At 37.2% G+C, this 14,255-nt stretch overlaps 1 protein-coding gene across 8 annotated transcripts in view; it reads left to right on the top strand.

The window, feature by feature from the left end:
* The window catches only part of MTA1 (metastasis associated 1), a 148,515-nt gene that overhangs the window by 72,153 nt on the left and 62,107 nt on the right, over positions 1-14,255 (top strand). For 6 of the 8 annotated variants that reach the window (XM_063298595.1, XM_063298594.1, XM_063298598.1 and 3 more), the window contains exon 15: positions 5,171-5,257. The exons of 1 other annotated variant lie outside the window; for it this stretch is intronic. In XM_063298595.1, the coding sequence (XP_063154665.1) occupies positions 5,171-5,257 (87 nt within the window). Of the gene's footprint in view, positions 1-5,170; positions 5,258-6,601; positions 7,016-14,255 lie in introns of those variants that run through there. One more of the 8 variants, XM_063298600.1, reaches the window with a different exon arrangement.

The raw sequence follows: 14,255 nt of genomic DNA, 5'->3' as shown, positions 1-14,255 counted from the left end.
GCCACCCCAGCCCAGCCGCTCGAAGCCACCCCAGCCACGTGAAGCCACCGCACCACGTAAAGCCAGCCCAGCCTCTCCAGCCCAGCCTCCCCAGCCCAGCTGTGCGAAGCCATCCCAAGCTGCCCCAGCCTCCCCTGGCAAGGCCATCCCAGCCTGCATTTGTTCACCCAGCTGCCTTCCCTCCTAGTTCCCCACACCAACCTTTTGCCTTTTTTGCCCAGCCACCACAGGCAAAACAGAAGCACCTTGCTGCCTTTGCTAACTCCTTTTTGGACCCAGCTTCTCCGGCAAAAGTTTCCTTCATGTGGCTCCCTTTGGAACGCTGTCTTTGGAAGCTTATGCTATCTTTTCAGAGCCTTTGGAGAGCTTTCCAAGCTGGGCTGGCTTCGCACGGCTGGCCTTGTGAGATTAGGGTGTCTTGGGATGACTGGGCTGGCTTCACACGGCTGGTCTGGCTTCGCATGGTGAGGCTGGGGTGGCTTGGGATGGCTGGGCTGGGGTGGTTGCAGTTCCATCCTGTGCTGTGCCTCAGGGGCTTTAGGACCGCATTGCTTAGCAATGGAAATTCTGGGCCCAATTACCATTGTTAAATGAGGACTACCTATAGAAGTTAAGACAATCTCACATTTTCTAGGCAATATAGAAACCTCTAATTCTTTAATCCACTCATCTATTATCTTCTGCATGTTAAATTGATTTATTAATAACAAATATCTATAAAAGCTAATTGTAGGTTTTTTAATTTTAAAGGATTTAGCAAGTTGTTCTAATATCTTAGGTGCCTCAGAAGCTGAAAATGCTGCTGGTCCAAACAATGTTGCTAACAAATCTACTGTAACTGTGAATATTGCCATTGGGATACATCCGAGAGATGATAGTTATCTCTTAACACAGCATATGTTAAAAATTAATCATCTATTAATTGGTCCAAAGTCAATATTCACGCTTCCATCCAATTTTTCCATATCGCCATCTTTTCCCCAATTTTTAATGTTGGGTTTCCCCATAAAGTCAATTTAGCATGGGAAAAAGGATCATATCTTTTTTTATTAGACTATACATTCTATAGCTTTCTAACTGACTTAATTATTCCAAGAGATACTAATGTTCTGTTGTATTTAGATCCTAATACTGTCTGTCCAACCAAAGGTGCTATATATGTATATTTCAATGTTGCCCAAATTGGAAAATTAGCACCAGTTGTTGACTTCCAGTATTTAATATTTGACAATAGATAAGCTTGATGATATAGCTCCAGATTTGGAAAACTGAATTAATTGGTAATTGAATTTTCTGTAAAGACATTCTTGGAATTGTAGAACCCCATAAAATTTTTCTAAACAAAGAATTTATTTTCTGAAAATATTTACCAGATATCTGAACAGGAATTCCTCTCAGAGTATAAATTAATTGGGGAATAAGGTTCATTTTGAGAGCATTCACCTTTCCCCAAAGGGTGAGGTTTAATGACTCCCATCTATCCATAACTGAAGAAACCTCTTTATATATTTTATTTATATTAGATGTTACTAACTGAGTTATATCCTTTCGTATAGTCATACCTAAATATTTAATGGATTCGGTACAAATATGGAATTGGTATTTCTTAAATGTGTGGGTAACCAAATTTTCACCTACCAGGATCAATTCCAATTTGGACCAGTTAATAGAATATCCTGCTATTTTACTAAAGGCGTCTATCATTTGCATCAACACTGGAATAGTAGTGCTAGGTTTAGTAATAAAAGAATGTCATCTCCAAATTAATCCAATTTATATTCAACTGAATTATGTACTACTCCCTAAATCAAATTATGTTGTCTAATAGCACAAGGATTCCACGCAGATATTAAAAAGCAATACTAAAAGTGGACATCCTTGTTCAGTTCCTCTAAATAATGGGAAAGTAGCAGAAAGAATACCATTTTATTTGAGATGTAGGCGACTCATATCTTAATCCATTTTATAAATTTCAAAGGAAATTGAAACCTGTTTAGTACAGCGAACATGTACTATCTATATATTTTGTCAAAAGCTTTTTCAGCACCTAATGATAAAATTACAAACTGATTTTATTTTTACTCAAGTCTATTAAATCTACAACTAATCTAATGTCTGTTGCTTGCTGAGTTTTTATAAACCCTGCTTATCATTCTTAATAGCAAACTATCATTTGCTGTAACCTATTTGCTAGGACTGCTGTTAAGATCTTTGTATCAACATTAATCAGTGAAATTGGATGGTAATTAGCACATTGAGTATGATCTTTACCTGGTTTTGGTATAATTGCAATATAACCCTGATTAAATGTGTCTGATTATATTCCCTTACCAAGTATCTCATCATACAATTGACAAAGTTTTTGCACCAAAAGATCTATAAATGCTTTATACCACTCTATAGGAAATCCATCCAATCCTGATATTTTACCAGTTGCCATTTTAAAAATTATTCGTTTATTCTCTAGCTCAGATAAGAAAAGTTGTTTTTGTGTATCATCTAAGTGTGGTAGGTTTATATTATTTTAAAAGGTCATCAATATATTCTCTAGTTTGCTATATAATTCTGAATAAATTTTTAAAAATTGACAATTTATATCTTTTGAAGTGTTATATATTTCATCTCCTTTACCTCTAATAATTGGAATCATTGCCCTATCTTTCTTTTGATTTAAGCAATTAGCCAAAATTTTACAAGGTCTTTCACCATACTCCCAATATCTCTGTCGTAAACATGTTAGCGTAAATTCTCTCTGCTGTGATATTATAGTATTTAATTCATACTTCTTCTTCACATCAGTGACAACCTGTTGTACATCCATTGGGAATCCTTTTTGAACCAAGATGGCCACACCTTTAGCTGTTGTTGAAGTATCTGTAAGATAAACCTGTCCCACCCAATTGTTCATTAATAAAAATTTATCCTGTCCATTAGATGAGTTTCCTGTAGATAAGCAATATCTGCCCTTAATGATTTTAAATATGCTAAAATTACTTTTTGTTTCTTGTATTCCCACAGCTCTTTTACATTAAGACTAGCTAACTTCACTAGTTTTATTTTGGCCCATTTATCAATATTCTCCCAATACCAGTTCATTTTATAACCTGTACCTATTAACAAATATCTAGCAATGAACTATTCTATAATTAAATATTTATCATATTTTCTAATACTGGTCACAGATGTAGAACCTGCATAGGAACTCAAATTAATATTCAAATAACATTGTATTACATACAGTATATGTAGAATCTATACTTAAAAGAAAAAAAATGTGATTAAGTGCAAGAAAATAAAACAAAGAAGTAACATTATTATAAAACTGAAAAGAAACCTAAATATAAACAGGGAAATAAATAGAAAGAAATACACAACTTCTCAGTGGGATCACACTGTAACTCATCTCTCTTATTGTAAGTAAATATATAGAACAGCTTCAAACTAATAATTTAAGTTAGCATGGAAAATATAGAGATAAAAGCTAAATTGTCAATACACCCAGACTCATTATTATGAGGCTGGCATGAATAGAGAGAGAGAAAAAAGTGAGAACTTGTGAGTCTTTTAAAATGAGGCTTGACTCAAACTTCTCACTCAGCTATTACCAAAACACAAGTAGGCTTTTCCATCAGTAGATTTCAGTGACAAGATAAAGGCCTCTGCGTTCAGATGATTATCAAATCTGTGCACCTGATCTTGATGATTAATGCAGAATGTTGCTGGAAAACACATGAAATTAAATGCATGAAGTTGTGCTGATCTGGCGAGGCTTTGAGCTTTTGTAAACAATCTTCTTTTATCTGATACCTTATTCATAAAATCAGGATAGATTGATATCTTGCTTTGGCTGGAACCCCACTTCAGTGGAGACTTTACTGATTCCTAGTGAAATATATGTAAAATTTCATCTCTTGTGGTAACATGTAGGAACTGCACAATAATGATATTGGAACTAGTCCCAGTCTTCCATCTCATCAGAGGAATTTTAAACATGTTCAATTTCAACTGGAAAATCTGTTCCTAAAGAGAAGCGGTTTCTGAAAAAATCCTCCATAAATTCAGCCAGGTTTGATTGGCTGGGAGGGGTGGTTCAATACCAATCACACGTATATTTTTTCTACGCAGTTGTGATTCTAAATAAGTAATTTGTTTATCCAGAATATTATGACTGGCTTGTGTTATGGTCTTGTGGTCATGTAATTGATCTTCATATCTAGCCATTTTTTCTTGCATCTGCTTTAAATCATTCTTCAGCTCAGCCAGATCTTGTTGAATTGGCTTCAGAACTTGTACCTGAGCCAGAATCTCTTTTAACAAGTTAGTAGAATCCTCCTCCACCATTTTTCCTGGCTCAGCAGATAGTGATTCAGTAGGAGTTAAACTAACTGTTGACCTTTTAGATCTAGTTGCCATGCCAATAGCTTGTTAAAAACAAGATAATATGTAATGAAAAATTTTAATTACCCAGTGAACAAAGTCTTTATCCACAAAGTCCAAAAATGCAGGAGTTTGAAAGCCCTTTAATTAAGAAGTGAGAGATGTGTGTTACAGCGCCATCCCAAAGCCCCCAGCAGACCTTTGCCATCTTCTTCCTGCTGCTGACAAGACATGCCCAGCTGAAGCAGCTGCTGGAAGAGGAAAATGGTGACGGTCAGCTGGGGTCAGTGGGCAGCAGGGACGGTGGAGGGTGGAGTGGAGTGCAGGGTGGCAGGGGTGGTGGAGTTCAGAGCAGCCAAAAGGGCAGAGATGGGGCAGATAGGTGGGTGGTGGGAGTTGAAATGCATGCTGCAGTTGTAAATGCAGGTGGGCTTCCAGGCCCCTGAATTTTGATCACATGACTGTGGGGTGCTGCAACGGCCATAACTTCAAAGACTGATCGTAACTACCATTTGTTCAGCACCATCATAACTTTGAACAGTTGCTGAACAAATGGTTGTTAAGTGAGGACTGCCTGTACACAAGTTTGAGGCTTTCAAGTGATTAATGCTTTATTGCCTTGAGTGGGATGAAAAAATCTTGCCATTAAGATCTCATTTACATTCAGTACTATTATGTAGATTTTCTTCATTATGTAGATTTTCTTCATGTCATAAAAATGTCACTTTTGGTTTCAGAAATGCCACTTGTTAATATGTAAATAAAGTAATGTTTGTTCCAATGTTGTCTTCAGGTGCAGCTCGTTTACCGGAAGCTTCAGAAAATTTGTTGTCAAAGCAAGTTGTTAGAAAACCTTTAGAAGCAGTGCTTCAGTATCTAGGTAAATAGATTACCAAGTTTTTTCTGTGCTTGAGTTGTAACCTAGCATGGAATGATAGTATTATTTATTAAAATTGAGAGATTTTAACAGTCTGAGCAGGGTTACTGTTCTTATAACTTCCTTTTAGTTTCTCTTATTATCTTCCTTAAATAAATAAATAAATAAATAAATAATCTTCCATTTTTTCCCATCACAACACTGGGCTATAGTGCCACTTACAATTTTTCTCCATGAGAATGACATTTTTTCCCTTGTTTTAGAGAAAGTCATTAAAAATACAGATATATAGAAAGATTGGAAATGGAAGTCTACACTTCAAAAAACATGTTGGAAAAATATTACAAATTTATGTTGTCCGAACTAGTAACAAAACATTGGTGGCATACTAAAGATTAACATCTTAAATATGGTTTAAGATTTTTTATGAATTTGCTTTGGAAGATGAGTGAAATATAATCTTGAGATAGAAGTATACTAGGGATCTGCAAGGGACTGCCTGATCTACTTCAAGGATCAGACCTGGCTCTGCTCCCAGTCACTCCATGGATAATCTAATGCAATTCAGTCACAAGTCATAAGTAGAGCCAGAAAAACAGAGCTCTGACTTCTATCTAGCATGGAAAAAGCATAAATGTCTAAATGGTTTTTGTTGCCTTTTATTACAGTGGGGAAAGTCTGCAGAATAGTCAGTGAGAATGAAGTATGCCAAATTTCATACAAATCTGTACAGGTATTTTCAAGTGATTCTCCTTTAAAACCCAGTAATTAAGAAGTCCATAGCTTTTTTGCTTTCCCCAGAACAGACTGAAATTTACAGGAAGTCTAAATTCTTATGAGGGATGAAGCATGCCAAATTTCATAAAAATAATTGGTGAAGATTTTGAATTAGTAGTTTTTTTCATTTTTTTAATGCTTCAACCCTTTTGTTTTGAGTTAGAATTTGATGCAGCAAAACAATTCCTATGGGGAGGAATGTCATGACAGATTGCAGTGATATAGGTTGAGGTCTGGTAAGATATCTCCAGGAGCTCCTGCAGTTAGAATCAGCCTATCCAATACAAAGATCCTGGGAAAATTGCTAGTGATTCTCTCACTTTGGAAAATCGGGGGCAAGGCCAAGAGATGTTTCTCCCTAGCTCCAGTGTTACGGAACAGCCTCCTCTGGAAATTAGATTAGCCCAGCCTTGTTGATCTTCTGGAAATAAGTTATAATAGAACTTTTCCTCAAAGATAGTGAGGGACTTAGAGGCTAAATCCTTTAAAGAAAGCAACTGTGCATTGTTTAGCCTAAAGAAGAGAAGATTAAAGGGAGAAGAGAAGATAGCAGTCTTCCAATACTTGCAGGATTTCACAGGGAAGAGTATATGGATTTATTCTCCATAGTGCCCAAGGGTAGGACAAGAACCAAAGGATGGAAGCTGTACAGAGAGAGATCCAAACTAGAAGTAAGGAGGCATTTCCTGACCATGAATGGAGCAACCTATCTCTTAGCAGTCATGGGTGGTCCATTACTCGAAGTTTTCAAGCAAAGTTTGAACAGCCATTTGTCTGGAATGTGAGGTTTCCTGCCCTGAGCAGGGGGTGAACTAAAAAACCTCCAAGATCCCTTCCAATCCAATGATTTTATGATCTTAGATTGATTTAACTGAATGAAATTTATGTGTATATTGCTCCAGTTTAATGTTTTGTTGTTGTGGTTATTATTGTTTATATTGTATGTTATTATTGCTACTTTATGTTTTTGTGTACTACTAAGAGTATGACCAACCCAAACTGAGTAAGCAGTACTATAAAGAAATAAAGGATGCTTCATGCAACTATATGTCCCCTATCAATTTTATGTTACTGGTTCCAATTCTCTCAGGCTTTTTAGGCACTGGGTTCTAGGTATAGTTGCATTCAGTCTTAAGACCTTTGCTTCCCAAGGGAACTCACTGAGAACAAAGAAACTCTTAATTTCCTCTTAGCCTGAATTTTATCACCCTACCTCTCTTTGGAAGGTTATAGTAGTTGTGTTTAGAAACACATTTAGAAAAACGCCCTTGGGTGGCTCACAGGCCACTTTGAATCCCCTAGTTGCCTGCAGGTTCCTAGGTCTACTCTTATTCTTTCTTTATACCATCTACATCTCACATTTAAAAGATATTTATGAACAAACAACCTGAGATAAAATTATTTTCTCTCCAAAATCATAAAATGTTCTTCTGTCCAACAGCTTTATCAGTGGATATATTCCTAAGATATACCAGTAAAATCATAGTCAGAAATGTCTGAAGTTCCTGCATTTTTATGGCTTCCTATCATTTACTACAGGTCTGTTGTCTAAGAAACAAAATATAATTAACACTCTTCATTTTAGTTCTGGTTTACACTGATATGCTATCAGTGAAAGGCAAAGGTATAGAGATAGCTTTCTGTTAAATTAATTATTTAGCCACCCAATTCCTGCAGTTCTAGGCAGCTTAAGATATATATAATTGTGGGTTCTTCCCAGAATCCTTTTTTGTGTTTCACTTAGTCTACATAAACAAATGCTTTTTCTTTGAGCTTCTTCCGTAATAGCGTATTCCTGAGCATAATTTGGTGCTTTTTAACTTTGGTGGCTGAAAAATATATAGCGATCCAGGGTCTCCTATATATTGCAATATACAGGAGGCATGAATATTTCCAGAAAAAAAAATAGCCGCCTGTCTGAGCCCAAGAAAGATACAGGCTAAACATACATCCCCATCTCATTATTGAGGCCTTATCCAGTTTCTGGGTCCTTAAGGTCAAGGAACATTCAACTCCTATATCAGTGATGCTTTGCCATACTGTGTCCAGCTGCTCTTCAGCCATTAAGCCTGACTACATGGATGTGCAAGATTTCTGTCATAACCTGGAGTAAATTTATTATTAATTTGGGTAGTATTCATGTATACTGCTCTCAAACTTCCTTCTTACATCAAGCCCAACCCTGTTACTAATGCAGAAGAATGACATTAAAAAGACTCAAAATCTTCCAGGTTTTTTACTCTCAGCTTCTGTTTAGTAGTAAGGTTCAGGGTGCTAGAAAATTTTATATAGCAGTGAAATCGTTTTTCTTTTTGAAACAATTTTAGACTAGTCTTATAAAAGTATATTTTAAGTATATAGACTTTTATCATTTAAAGCTTAACTTTTTCCATTAATAAAACATTCAGTATAGAATAGATATGTAATTTCATAACTTGTATCTTCTTAAAAATAAAGTAGGATATCCAAAATTCTATTCCCAATTTGTCTAGATTTATTAATGATTTAGAATGATTATTGCAGATGACACAATATTGGGTGGAATAGCTAGAAGACAGAAGTTGTCACTTTTCCTCTTTCCTGTTTGATGAGAAACTACTGATGGGCACTCTTGCTATAAATTTTGACCAGCTGTGTATCTACTTAATTGTCCAACAGTCATTATCATCAGAAATTGCGGGGGGGGGGGGCTTTGCCAGATTTTTGCTGAAATTTTATGCAGCATTTCCACAATCTGCTAAAAAAAAAAATTAAAGAAGTTTCCCTTGAGTTCAGTATAACTCCAGGGGATTACATGACCAGGCTCATATAGTTTCTTTGAAGAAAACATAGAAGGGTTTCCCCATTGCTTTGGAGATATTTATCTATAGAAATATGGCAAGCAATGGAAGAAAAATTTATAAAGGGTCTAACCAAATTATGCCTGCAATTCTGGAAAATGAAGCAGTGACCAGTAATTGAAAGAGATCAGTTTACATGCCAGTACCAAGGAAAGGAGACTTAATACAGTGCAATCTCATACAGTATTCCTAATTTCACATGCTAAAAAAATAATGCTTAGGATTATCCAATGCAGATTAGAGCCCTACATGGAAGGAAAATGCCAGATGTTCAAGCTGGCTTTAGAAAAGGCTGAGGAACCCAAGACATTATTGCTAATGCATGCTGGATAATTGAGAAAGCCAAACAATACTAAAAAGAAATCAGTATGTGCTTCATTGATGATAGAAGGGCCTTCAGTTGTGTTGATTATGTCAAACCATGGAATGTCCTGGGAAAAATGTGAATCCCAGAACGCCTTATTAATCTCATACAAAACCTATACCCAGGTTGGGAAGCCATGTCCTGATAGAACATGGTGAAACAGACTGGCTCCAGGTTGGCAAAAGATTTAATCAAGGCTGCATACTCTCTTCTTTTTTATTCAGCCTATCTGCTGAATATGTATTGAGGGAATTTGGATTGGAAGAAGATTCACATGGTTTTAAAATTGGAGGAAGAAACATCAATAACCCGCGCTATGCTGATGTCAGTACTCTGATAGCTGAAAATGCGAATCATCTGCAAGCTTTAACAATGAAAATCAAGGAATACTGAAAAAAATGGGACTAACATTAAATATAGAGAGCCAGTTTGATGTAGTGGTTAAGGCACCAGGCTAGAAACCAGGAGAGCTTTTAGCTTTCCTGATACCAGCTCTGTAGTTCTTTGTTACCAGTATGTACTTTTCTTTGGTAATCTGACCCTTTTTTCACCTCCTGGAGGTATCCCTTTTTTGTTTCCAGGTCATCAGTCCAATTTTTCCGCTGTTCTTCATTTGTTTTCCTCACTGGAGTTTGTTTGCAGATCTGCTTTTTAATATCTCCTTCAGGGTCCTTTTCCTTTTAGCTTTTCCTGCCGTTGAATCCTAGTTACCATTGTTCTACGTTTATTCAAATCTGCTTTTTTGAAGTCAAAGATATATGTTTGACTCAGTTTCTTAAAATGAAAAATTCTGGCATTACGTGTCACTTTCCCACAATGTATCTGCAATTTCTACTTCCTCAACTAAATCTTCCCTGTGGATGAGAATCAAATCAAGAATATGTGATCCTCTTGTGCCTTGCTTCACCCTCTGGAAGAAAAAGTTGTTGGCACCATTAGTTAGAAATGTGGAAGGACTGTGCTTGCTGGTGTTCACTTCCCAACTAATGTTGAAATAATTCAAGTCCTGCACCCTGCTACAGGTAGTCCTCACTGACCACTCGTTCAGCGACCATTCAAAGTTGCAACAATGCTGAACAAGTGTTACTTATGACCAGTCTTCAAAGTTCCAGCTGTCGCACCACCCCTGTGGTCACGTGATCATGATCTGGTTGCTTGACAACCAGCTTGCACTTACGACGGTTGCAGTGCCCTGCAGTCACGTGATCATCATTTGCAACCTTCCCTGGCGGCTTCCCACAAGCAGTCAATAGGGAAGCCAGCAGAGAAGGTTGCTCAGGTAAGTCTTCCCCACCTAGCAGCAGCCACCACCAGGACCAAAAATGCTAATGTGTGCCACTTACCTGCCTGCCAGTCTGCTTGCAAACCATCTGGGACTTGCAACATCCTGCCGGCTTCCCCACTGACCTTGATTGTGGGAAGCTGGCAGGAAGTTGCAAGGAGGTCCTTGCTTAATGACCCGTGATTCTCACTTAACAACAGCAATGGGAACTGCCAGGATTGCCATTGCTAAGCAATGCAGTCACACAACGCCGCACTTTACAATTGCATCACTTAGCGATGAATATTCTGGTCACAATTACTGTTGTTAATCAAGGACTATTTGTATTTCATTCCTACTTGAAAAGTGTTTCTTTTGGAAAGACTTGTCTGTGGTTCTCCTTCTTTGGCTGAATTTATTCCAATCTGGGTATTTTTTTCTTTAATATACAGAAATACAATATAGAGTTTATAAAATTGTTTGGCAGGACCCCCTGCCTTCCATGTGAATCTCACAATGAGGTGTTTCTTTCAGTTAATGACTTCTGTTTCTTTTTTACTACTACAGCATTAGTACATTTGTCCTGGAGCTCAAATTCGTTTTAAATGCTTTTTATTTAAATTCTTAAATTACTTTCTTTTCTTTAACTTGTTCCAACTGTTCTCCAAAAGACCTTGTTGGAGAGTTGTTAGTCAGGACACCCTCAACCTCCGTATAAGGGAATGACAAATAAATGTTGGAAATGTTCTCAAGGTGAAGATAATTTTTATCATCTCTGGTGGACTTGTAAGAAAGCTAAGACTTATTGGGGTCAGATATATGCTTTCATTCAAAAGATTCTTAAGGTCAACATAGGTTGAAGCCAGAAGTTTTTCTTTTGGACTTGATGGATAAACAGTTTGAAAGAAAATTTGGGACTCTGTTTCTATACACGATAATAGCAGCAAGACTTTTATATGCTCAAAGGTGGAAGGACTTACAAACTCCTACAGTGGAAGAATGGAGGGTGAAATTAATAGAGATGGCAGAGATGGCAAAACTGACTGCATTGATTAAAGAAAATAATTTTGTCTAACTTGTTTCTACTTGGAAACCACTTTTCGACTTTTTGCTTGAAACTGAAAAAGATGAAGTTTTAATATTGGGATTTGACGATTAGGACTGCGTAAGAATATACAAATAATGTGTTTTATAGATAAAATAGAGTGAGAGGTTAATGTATTTTTATGCTTGTATCTGTACTGAAGATAGTTGGAAGTCTCTCTTTTTTCTCTTTTTGTTTCTGCATTTTTAAGTTCTTTTTTCATTCTTTCTTCAAATTCTTTCTATTCTTATACGTATGTTTTACTTATATTCTGAAATTTAATAAAGTTTCTTATTTAAAAAAAAAAAGGAGGACACCCTCAACCTCCCATTGCAGGCCACCTGACCTTCAGCTGGGTTGCCCTAAAGGCTGCATTTCACAAATGTCAGAATATAAGTAAAACAAATAAGAATAGAAAGCAGACTTAAACCACCCTGGATATATATAAATTTTGTGGGTTTTGCCTTGGAGAATAGACTCTTCGAAATACTGCCAGGGATTTACTAAACAGACTTGTCACACTTGTTCACACTTGTGAGGCCTTCTTTGAAGCAAGCTCTGAGGGTAGCTGACATGGAAGCTGTAATAGCCTTTTCATCTTCCTTCAAAACTCCAGCTAGTCCCTTAAATAGTGTGGGAGTTCCTTTATCTCTTCAAGTGATCAACTGAATTCAAGTATATCAGCTAGTATGATATGCGATTACTTTGCCAGGTTTCCATGGTTCCATGCTTTCTGAAAACAGAGACTTCCGGCCTTATGCTGGTTAGTATATCTACAACTTCTTGTTAAATCTAAAAGCTGTATAAAGAAGAGGAATGCTAGATCTTATTCCAACATCTGCTACCTACTTCTATTACAGTGGAGACACTCCAATCACCAACCTATAGATGAAGGCAGAAAATTGGACAGTCTTGGATTCAAAATATTCTCCTTGAGCTTTCCCTTTGTGACCCCAGCTGACAAGCATGTATACTGAAATACCATTTCTTGTGGAAGAAATTGCCTCCATTCTCATGTGCAAGAGGGCAACAGGCGTATAGACCAAGACAATTGGCAAGAGCAGCATGATTTGCTAAGCAACAATTAAATACAGCTTATCACACAGTGATTTGATAGCTGAATGTTGTTTATTGCTTTTGTCACTGTGCCTGGCTTCCTCCTGCTGGACTGACACTGGAGGCCAAGGCTAAGACTTTCCCTTTAAGGGGATAGATTGGTAAGCAGTAAGACCAATGAAATCCCGGACAGTGTGCATATATTGACTACAGCAAAGCTGCTTTGTCTTCCCTCATTGCCATTATTGTCTGGCTCCTTCTCAACTAGTTTTTCAAGTGGACGAAGTATACTGTTCTATGTCCAGAGGCTTTCACATAATTATAATACCCTGCCATTGTTCCTTCCTTCATTGTATAGTAGCTGGATCCATATACCAATATGTATTTTACCATTTAGTCTCTCAATAGCCTTGGAAGTTTTTTTCTAAATGTTCCTATCATGCTCTTTCACTTCCAAGGATATCATTTTGTAACCTTACCTGGATAACTTCTAGTTGGGTATTCCCACACTGAGCTTGAACCCTTCCACTACTATATCACATGAGCCCCTCAATCAGTTAAAAGATATCTTTCTTTTTCCCATGCGACTTACCCAGTTTGTTGGGGCAACAATAGATACCATCAAGGAAGCTCTCTTTCTAGTGTTGCCAAGATTTCATATATTACAAGTCCTCATACACAAAATTTCCCTAACAAGAATAAAGAGGCTGTGTCATTCTCTTAAGTATTGGACAGTGTAGCATTTCGGACAAGTTATTTGCTTTACCTGTCTGTGGATGTACCTCCTACCAGACTGGAATTTCCAGTCCACTCTTCCAGGTTCATAAAATCATGGAACTGGAAGAGATCTACAAGTCATCTAGTCCAATCCTTCTGTTAAATGCAGGATCCACTACATCTCTGACAGATCACCATCCAGCCTCTTTGTGAAGACTTCCATTGAGGGAGAACTCACCACTTAATGTGGGAACCTGTTACACTGGCTGATAAGCTCATACATTCAGGAAATTCCTCTGCTAGTTCCTTCAATGCTCTTCCTTAGTATCATTCAAAATCACTTCATTCTCTTGCTATCTGTCATATACGTGCCTTGAATTTGGATCATATGGCATTTGGATCAGCATTTAGTTTTGGCTTTCTAAGACCTATAGTGTCTCTCTCCCCCTCCCCCCAATATTTCTCTAAGTAGAGAGTGACAACTATCAAACTTCCTTGCAAGCTGGCTAAGCAGCAGTTCCCCATTTCAGTCTATGCTCACTCTACAAGAGTGACAGCAAATTAACAACTTTCTCCTGAGAAATTTCCCATATCAGGGATAAGCTGGATGGCCATATGGACTCAACCTTCATCCAGCTATACAGACTGAACCCACATTCCCAGAAAGATAGGACCGTTGAAATGTCTAGAAAATTCTGAATGGTAATTTGCATAGGCACTTAACCCATATATGTGAATTCATAGAAGACTAATTGAAGAACTGCAGATACAGGTAAGTAACCAGTTTTTATGGGGAGATATGTGCAAATATAGGTCATGTTCAGTTCTTCTCATCTGTGTATAGCTTTCGTTTTAAAAATTGGGCAACCCATGTCATGCTTTATTCATTCTTAGAGCAGATT

The sequence above is a fragment of the Candoia aspera genome, chromosome 3 (assembly GCF_035149785.1).
Source record: "Candoia aspera isolate rCanAsp1 chromosome 3, rCanAsp1.hap2, whole genome shotgun sequence".
Lineage (NCBI taxonomy): Eukaryota > Metazoa > Chordata > Lepidosauria > Squamata > Boidae > Candoia > Candoia aspera.
This window is presented reverse-complemented; position numbering and strand designations above follow the sequence as displayed.